The 9,033-nt window shown below is 58.8% G+C and overlaps 1 protein-coding gene across 1 annotated transcript; it reads left to right on the top strand.

The window, feature by feature from the left end:
• Nucleotides 1-1,848: 1,848 nt before the first annotated feature.
• On the top strand, nucleotides 1,849-3,210 carry LOC124030487 (cytosolic carboxypeptidase-like protein 5; the record flags this gene model as incomplete). Its single annotated transcript, XM_046341816.1, has 4 exons — nucleotides 1,849-2,031; nucleotides 2,239-2,417; nucleotides 2,640-2,969; nucleotides 3,069-3,210. Coding segments are annotated over exons 1-4 (735 nt in total), but the record flags the coding sequence as incomplete, so codon positions are not given.
• Between the last annotated feature and the right edge of the window lie 5,823 nt (nucleotides 3,211-9,033).

Raw genomic sequence — 9,033 nt, 5'->3', positions numbered from 1 at the left:
GTTCTTCACTGGTTTCCCTTTTCTCGTGGCAACAGGTCACAAATCTTGCTGCTGTGATGGAACACTGTGGAATTTCACCCAGTAGATATGGGAGTTTATCAAAATTGGATTTGTTTTGAAATTCTGTGCGGATCTGTGTAATCTGAGGGAAATATGTGTCTCTAATATGGTCATACATTTGTCAGGAGTTTAGGAAATGCAGCTCAGTCTCCACCTCATTTTGTGGGCAGTGTGCACAGTGTGCACATCTCTTGAGAGCCAGGTCTGCCTACGGCAATCCTTTCTCAATAGCAGGGCTTTGCTCACTGAGTCTGTACATAGTCAAAGCTTTCTTTAAGTATGGGTCAGTCACAGGGGTTATGTATTCTACCACTGTGTACTCTCTGTTTAGGGCCAAACAGCATTCTAGTTTGCACTGTTTTTTTGTTAATTCTTTCAGATGTGTTTTGTTTTCTTTTGATTTGGTTGGGTCTAATTGTGCTGCTGTCCTGGGGCTCTGTGGGGTCTGTTGGTGTTTGTGAACAGAGCCCCAGGATCAGCTTGCTTAGGGGACTCTTCTCCAGGTTCATCTCTCTGTAGGTGAAGGCTTTGTTGTGGAAGGTTTGGGAATCGCTCCCTTTAGGTGGTTGTAGAATTTAACTCTCTTTTCTGGATGTTGATAATTAGCTGGGTATCGGCCTAATTCTGCTCTGCAGGCATTATTTGGTGTTCTACGGTGTACATAGATATTTTGCAGAATTCTGCATGCAGAAACTCAATTTGGTGTTTGTCCCTTTTTGGGAATTCTTGGTTGGTGAGCGGACCCCAGACCTCATAACCATAAAGGGCAATGGGTTCTATGACTGATTCAAGTGTTTTTAGGCAGATCCTAATTGGTGTGTCGAATTTTATGTTCCTTTTGATGGCATAGGAGGCTATTTTTGCCTTGTCTCTCAGATCGTTCACAGCTTTGTGGAAGTTAATGATGTTTAGGCTGAGGTATGCATCGGTTGTTTTGTGTACTCTAAGGCAACGGTGTCTAGATGGAATTTATATTTGTGGTCCTGGCGACTGGACCTTTTTGGAACATAATTATTTTGTTTTACTGTCAGGGCCCAGGTCTGGCAGAATTTGTGCAGAAGATTTAGGTGCTGCTGTAGGCCCTCCTTGGTTGGGGCCAGAAACACCGGATCATCAGCAAACAGTAGACATTTGACTTCAGATTCTAGTAGGGTGAGGCCGGGTGCGGCAGACTGTTCTAGTGCCCTCGCCAATTCGTTGATATATACTGTATGTTGAAGAAGGTGGGGCTTAAGCTGCATCCCTGTCTCACCACACGGCCGTATGGGAAGAAATGTGTGTTTTTTGCCTATTTTAACTGCACACTTGTTGTTTGTGTACATGGATTTTATAATGTCGTATGTTTTACTCCCAACACCACTTTCCATCAATTTGAATAGCCAAATGCCTCATGCCAAACTGAGTCAAAGGCGTTTTTGAAATCAACAAAGCATGAGAAGGCTTTGCCTTTGTTTTGGTTTGTTTGTTTGTCAATTATGTGTGCAGGGTGAATACATGGTCTGACTTATGGTAATTTGGTAAAAGACTCATTTGATAAGTACATTGTTTTCACTGAGGAAATGTACGAGTTTGGTGTTAATGATAATGCAGAGGATTTCCCGAGGTTGCTGTTGAGCGCTTCTCCCACAGTAGTTATTGAGGTCAAATTTGTCTCCACTTTTGTGGTTTGAGGTGCTCAGTCATTGGTTCCAAATATGGGGGAAGATGCCAGAGCCGAGGATGATGTTACAGAGTTTTTAAGTTTAGCCAATTGTAATTTGTAGTCTGTCTATTCATCTCTCTCTCCCCTCCAGGTGTGGTGACAGTGTATACTTCCACAGGGAGGTGTTGTGTCACTCTCTGGATGGTAACAGAGTGGATCTGCTGACGGTCACCAGCTGTCTCGGCATGCAGGAAGAGAGAGAACACCGCCTGGACAAACTGTTTCCTGATGCAGAGACCCCACGACCTCATCGCTTCACTGGCAAACAGGTAACCCACCCGCACACAGTCACGCACACAGTCACGCACGCTGTCACGCACACGGTCACGCACACGGTCACGCACACAGTCACGCATCACAGTCACGCACACAGTCACAAAATGCACACACACCCTGACCACAGGGTGATGTTTAATCAGTAAGGTCTCTGCATCAGACTCGTCTATTGATCATAGTGTCTGTGTGTGTGTGTGTAGGTGTTTTTCCTCAGTAGTCGTGTACACCCGGGGGAGACGCCGTCGTCGTTTGTCTTTAAGGGCTTTTTAAACTTCATTCTGCGTCATGACGACCCCAGAGCTCACACACTCCGCAACATGTTTGTCTTCAAACTCATCCCCATGCTGAACCCGGACGGGGTGGTACGCGGACACTACAGGTACACACACGCTCAACATTCCTGTTGTTTTGATGAAAATGTTATATTTTTTCCCTCTCTCACTGTCTCCCTCTCTCACTGTCTCCCTCTCTCACTGTCTCCCTCTCTCACTGTCTCCCTCTCTCACTGTCTCCCTCTCTCACTGTCTCCCTCTCTCAATGTCTCCCTCTCTCAATGTCTCCCTCTCTCACTGTCTCCCTCTCTCACTGTCTCCCTCCCCAGGACTGACTCTAGAGGGGTGAATCTGAACAGACAGTATCTGAACCCTAGTCCTGATCTCCACCCCTCCATCTACGCTGCTAAAACACTGCTGCTCTACCACCACACACACAACCGCACCACACACACACACTCCAACACGCACATCAACACACACTCTAACACACACACCTACAACCCACCTCAAGCACCTCCCCTCAGCACCAAACCCACCAATCAGAGCCCTGCCCCACACCTCACCCCTTGGAACTCAGCCTCAACCAACGGAACGCTGATAAAGACTCTAACCCCGCCCCTTCAGAGATTGCCATGGTTATGGAGGAGATCGCCTGGGTAACCATGGAGACCGGGAAGAGGGAGGGCAGGGGGATGGAAGGTGCTGTGAAGACGAGAATGATTCGCAGAGCGTCTCAGAGTCCACGCCCACATCAGTACCTCTGGAGATGTCAGTCATAGCCGGGGAACCAATCCCTGCGCAGGAGGGGGAGTGGCCTATTACGTGGACCTGCATGGCCACGCTTCCAAACGCGGCTGCTTCATGTACGGCAACAGCCTATCAGACGAAAACCAGCAGGTGAGAGAGAGAGAGAGAGAGAGGGAGGGAGAATTGGGGAGAGAGAGGGAGGAGACTTGGGGAGAGAGAGGAGGAGAGACTTGGGGAGAGCGAGGGAGGGAGACTTGGGGAGAGAGCTGGGAGGAGGGAGACTTGGGGGGGGGTGACATTGGGAGATTGAGGGGAGAGAGGGAGGGAGACTTGGGGAGAGAGCTGGGAGGAGGGAGACTTGGGGGGCGACATGGGGAGATGGAGTTTGGGAGACTTGGGGAGAGAGCTGGGAGGAGGGAGACTGGGGGGGCGACTTGGGGAGATGGAAGGGGAGAGAGCTGGGGAGGGGAGAGGGAGACATGGAGGCTGGGGAGAGGGAGACAGGGAGGCTGGGGAGAGGGAGACAGGGAGACTGGGGAGAGGGAGACTGGGGAGAGGGAGACTGGGGAGAGGGAGGCTGGGGAGAGGGAGGCTGGGGAGAGGGAGACTTGGAGAGGGGGACTTGGGAGAATGTAGAGGGGGGAAATTGCAGTGTCTCTACATAGGTAAAGAAAGGTTGCCTCATTCGGTAGAATTTGACAGAAGAACCCCGTAGGGTATATTTTATCTTCTCCAATTGAATAAAGTGTAAAACATTTTTTATCCACACAAGAGAAAAGGGAGCTGGGGAGGGGGAGAGGGAGGCTGGGGAGAGGGAGGCTGGGGAGAGGGAGACTGGGGAGAGGGAGACTGGGGAGAGGGAGACTGGGGAGAGGGAGACTGGGGAGAGGGAAACTGGTGAGAGGGAAACTGGGGAGAGGGAGACTGGGGAGAGGGAGACTGGGGAGAGGGAGACTGGGGAGAGGGAGGCTGGGGAGAGGGAGGCTGGGGAGAGGGAGGCTGGGGAGAGGGAGACTGGGGAGAGGGAGACTGGGGAGAGGGAGGCTGGGGAGAGGGAGGCTGGGGAGAGGGAGGCTGGGGAGAGGGAGACTGGTGAGAGGGAGGCTGGGGAGAGGGAGACTGGGGAGAGGGAGGCTGGGGAGAGGGAGGCTGGGGAGAGGGAGACTGGGGAGAGGGAGACTGGGGAGAGGGAGACTGGGGAGAGGGAGACTGGGAGAGGAGGCTGGGGAGAGGGAGGCTGGGGAGAGGGAGGCTGGGGAGAGGGGGACTGGGGAGAGGGAGGCTGGGGAGAGGGAGAGTGAGACTGGGGAGAGGGAGACTGGGGAGAGGGAGACTGGGGAGAGGGAGACTGGGGAGAGGGAGGGGAGGCTGGGGAGAGGAGACTGGGGAGAGGAGGCTGGGGAGAGAGGCTGAGGCTGGGGAGAGGAGGCTGGGGGAGGAGACTGTGAGAGGGAGACTGGTGAGAGGGAGACTGGGGAGAGGGAGGCTGGGGACTGGGGAGAGGGAGGTCAGAGAGGAGGCTGGGGAGAGGGAGACTGGTGAGAGGGAAACTGGTGAGAGGGAAACTGGGAGAGGGAGACTGGGGAGAGGGAAACTGGGAGAGGGAGACTGGGGAGAGGGAGACTGGGGGAGAGGGAGATCAGAGAGGGAGGCTGGGGAGGAGGCTGGGGGAGAGGGGGCTGGGGAGAGGAGGCTGGGAGGGAGAGGAGACTGGGGAGAGGGAGACTGGGAGAGATCAGAGGAGACTGGGGAGAGGAGAGGGAGGTCAGAAGGGAGACTGGGGAGAGGGAGAGGAGACTGGGGAGAGGGAGGCTGGGGAGAGGAGGCTGGGGAGAGGGAGGCTGGGTGAGAGGAGACTGGGAGAGGGAGGCTGGGGGAGGGAGGTGAGAGGAGGTCGGGAGAGGGAGGCTGGGAGAGGGAGGCTGGGGAGAGGGAGGCTGGGAGAGGAGGACTGGGGAGGAGAGCTGGGGAGAGGGAGACTGTGGAGATAGGACTGGGAGAGACTGGGAGAGGAGACTGGGAGAGGGAGACTGGGGGAGAGGGAGACTGGGGAGAGGGAGACTGGGGAGAGGGAAAGGAGAGGGAGACTGGGGAGAGGGAGGCTGGGGGAGAGGGAGGCTAGAGAGAGGAGGCTGGGGAGATCAGATCAGAGAGGGAGGCTGGGGGAGAGGGAGAGTGAGATCAGAGAGAAGAGACTGTGGAGAGGAGACTGGGAGAGGAGGCCAGAGGAATGAGACTGGGGAGAGGAGGCCACAGAGGGAGATCAGAGAGGAGGCTTGGGGAGAGGGAGACTGGGAGAGGAGATCAGGAGAGGAGGCTGGGAGGAGGAGATCTGGGGGAGGGAGACTGGTGAGGGGAGGCTGGGGAGAGGGAGACTGGGAGAGGGAGGCTGGGGAGAGGAGGCTGGGGAGAGGAGGCTGGGGAGAGGGATAAGAGGAGGTCAGGAGGAGAGTGAGATTGGGGAGAGGGAGACTGGGGAGAGGGAGACTGGGGGGAGAGGGAGACTGGGAAGAGGGAGACTGGGGAGAAGGAGACTGGGGGGAGAGGGAGAGGGAGGCTGGGGAGAGGGAGACTGGGGGAGAGGGAGAGGGGAGAGGGAGACTGGGGAGAGGAGGCTGGGGAGGAGGAGGGGAGAGGGAGGCTGGGGAGAGGGAGACTGGGAGAGGAGACTGGGGAGAGGGAGGCTGGGGAGAGGGAGGCTGGGGAGAGGGAGGAGGCTGGGGAGAGGGAGACTGGGAGAGGAGGCTGGGGAGAGGGAGGCTGGGGAGAGGGAGGCTGGGGAGAGGGAGACTGGGAGAGGGAGACTGGGAGAGGGAAACTGGGGAGAGGGAAACTGGGGAGAGGGAAACTGGGGGAGGGAGACTGGGGAGAGGGAAACTGGGGAGAGGGAGACTGGGGAGAGGGAGACTGGGGAGAGGGGGGCTGGGGAGAGGGGCTGGGGAGAGGGAGGCTGGGGAGAGGGAGAGTGAGACTGGGGAGAGGGAGACTGGGGGAGAGGGAGACTGGGGAGAGGGAGACTGGGGAGAGGGAGAGGGAGGCTGGGGGAGAGGGAGACTGGGGAGGAGGGAGACTGGGGAGAGGGAGACTGGTGGGGAGACTGGGAGACTGGGGGAGAGGAGGCTGGGGAGAGGGAGACTGGTGAGAGGGAGGCTGGGAGAGGGAGGCTGGGGGAGAGGGAGAGGGACTGGGGAGAGGGAGGCTGGGGAGAGGAGACTGGGGAGAGGAGGCTGGGGAGAGGGAGACTGGGGAGAGGAGGCTGGGGAGAGGGAGACTGTAGAGGGAAACTGGGGAGGGAGACTGGGGAGAGGGAGACTGGGGAGAGGGAGACTGGGGGAGAGATCAGAGACTGGGGAGAGGGAGACTGGGGAGAGGAGGCTGGGGAGAGGGAAACTGGGGAGAGGGAGGCTGGGGAGAGAGGGAGACTGGGAGAGGGAGACTGGGGAGAGGGAGACTGGGGAGAGTGAGACTGGGGAGAGGGAGGGCTGGCTGGGGAGAGGGAGGCTGGGGAGAGGGGAGGCTGGGGGAGAGAGAGGAGGAGTGAGACTGGGGAGAGGGAGACTGGGGAGAGGGAGACTGGGGAGAGGAGACTGGGGGAGAAACTGGGAGGGGAAACTGGGAGAAGGAGACTGGGGAGAGGGAAACTGGGGAGAGGGAGATGTAGAGAGGGAGACTGGGAGAGGGAGACTGGGGAGAGGGAGGCTGGGGAGAGGAGGCTGGGGGAGAGGGAGAGTGAGATGGGGAGAGGGAGGCTGGGGAGAGGGAGGGAGACTGGGAGAGGGAGACTTTCAGAGAGGGAGAGGAGAGACTGGGAGAGGGAGGCTGGGGAGAAGGAGACTGGGGAGAGGGAGAGGGAGACTGGGGAGAGGGGGAGACTGGGGGAGGGAGACTGGGGAGAGAGGGAGGCTGGGGAGAGGGACTGGGAGAGGGAGACTGGGGAGAGGGAGACTGGGAGAGGGACTGGTGAGAGGAGACTGGGAGAGGGAGGCTGGGGGAGAGGGAGATCTGGGGGAGGAGACTGGGGAGAGGGAGGTCAGGAGAGGGAGACTGGGGAGGGGAGACTGGGGAGAGGGAGACTGGGGAGAGGGAGAGGGAGGCTGGGGAGAGGGAGACTGGGGAGAGGGAGACTGGGGAGAGGGAGGACTGGGGAGAGGGAGACTGAGGGAGGAGACTGGGAGAGGGAGACTGGGGAGGGAGACTGGGGGAGAGGGAGACTGGGGGAGAGGGAGGCTGGGGGAGGGAGACTGGGGAGAGGGAGACTGTAGGAGAGGGAGACTGGGGAGAGGGAGACTGGGGAGAGGGAGGCTGGGGGAGAGGGAGGCTGGGGAGAGGGAGGCTGGGGAGAGGAGGCTGGGGAGAGGGAGACTGGGAGAGGAGGCTGGGGAGAGGGAGGCTGGGAGAGGAGGCTGGGAGAGGGAGGAGGGGAGACTGGGGAGAGGGAGGCTGGGGAGGGGAGGCTGGGAGAGGGAGGCTGGGGGAGAGGAGGCTGGGGAGAGGAGGCTGTAGAGGGAGACTGGGGGAGAGGGAGGGAGGGAGACTTGGGGAGAGAGCTGGGAGGAGGGAGACTTGGGGGGGGTGACATTGGGAGATTGAGGGAGAGAGGAGGAGACTTGGGGAGAGAGCTGGGAGGAGGGAGACTTGGGGGGGCGACATGGGGAGATGGAGTTTGGGAGACTTGGGGAGAGAGCTGGGAGGAGGGAGACTGGGGGGGAGGCGACTTGGGGAGATGGAAGGGGAGAGAGCTGGGGAGGGGAGAGGGGACATGGAGGCTGGGGAGAGGGAGACAGGGAGGCTGGGGAGAGGGAGACTTGGAGAGGGAGACTGGGGAGAGGGAGACTGGGGAGAGGGAGACTGGGGAGAGGGAGGCTGAGGAGAGGGAGGCTGGGGAGAGGGAGACTTGGAGAGGGGGACTTGGGAGAATGTAGAGGGGGAAATTGCAGTGTCTCTACATAGGTAAAGAAAGGTTGCCTCATTCGGTAGAATTTGACAGAAGAACCCCGTAGGGTATATTTTATCTTCTCCAATTGAATAAAGTGTAAAACATTTTTTATCCACACAAGAGAAAAGGGAGCTGGGGAGGTCAAAGAGGGAGACTGGGGAGAGGGAGATCAGGAGAGGGAAACTGGGTGAGAGGGAAACTGGTGAGAGGAACTGGGGAGAGGGAGACTGGGGAGGATCAGAGAGGAGACTGGGGAGGGATCAGAGAGGAGGCTGGGGAGAGGACATTGGGGAGAGGGACAGAGGAGGCCAGAGAGGGAGAGTGGAGACTGGGGAGAGGGAGACTGGGAGAGGGAGACTGGGAGAGGGAGACTGGGGAGAGGGAGAGGGAGGCTGGGGAGAGGGAGACTGGGGAGAGGGAGATTGTGAGTAGGAGGCTGGGGAGGGAGACTGGGAGAGGGAGGCTGGGGAGAGGGAGACTGGGTGAGAGGGAGACTGGTGAGAGGAGGCCAGAGAGGGAGACTGGGAGAGGGAGGCTGGGGAGAGGGAGGCTGGGGAGAGGGAGACTGGGGAGAGGGAGGCTGGGGAGAAGGAGACTGGGGAGAGGGGAGGCTGGGGAGAGGGAGACTGGGGAGAGGGGAGGCTGGGGAGAGGGAGACTGGGGAGAGGGAGACTGGGAGAGGGAGGCTGGGAGAGGGAGACTGGGGAGAGGGAGACTGGTGAGAGGGAGACTGGGGAGAGGGGAGATGGGGAGAGGGAGGCTGGGGAGAGGGAGGCTGGGGAGAGGGGGGGGGGAGGGGGCTGGGGAGAGGGAGGCTGGGGAGAGGGAGGCTGGGGAGAGGGGAGACTGGGGAGAGGGGAGACTGGGAGAGAGGGAGACTGGGGAGAAGGAGACTGGGGAGAGAGGCAGAGGGAGGCTGGGGAGAGGGAGACTGGGGAGAGGGAGACTGGGGAGAGGGAGACTGGGGAGAGGGAGGCTGGGGAGAGGAGACTGGGGAGAGGAGGCTGGGGAGAGGGAGAGACTGGTGAGAGGAGACT

This window comes from Oncorhynchus gorbuscha, unplaced genomic scaffold (assembly GCF_021184085.1).
Source record: "Oncorhynchus gorbuscha isolate QuinsamMale2020 ecotype Even-year unplaced genomic scaffold, OgorEven_v1.0 Un_scaffold_12079, whole genome shotgun sequence".
NCBI classification, from domain to species: domain Eukaryota; kingdom Metazoa; phylum Chordata; class Actinopteri; order Salmoniformes; family Salmonidae; genus Oncorhynchus; species Oncorhynchus gorbuscha.
The sequence above is the reverse complement of the archived record's forward strand: the minus strand, read 5'-3'. Positions and strand labels throughout refer to the sequence as shown.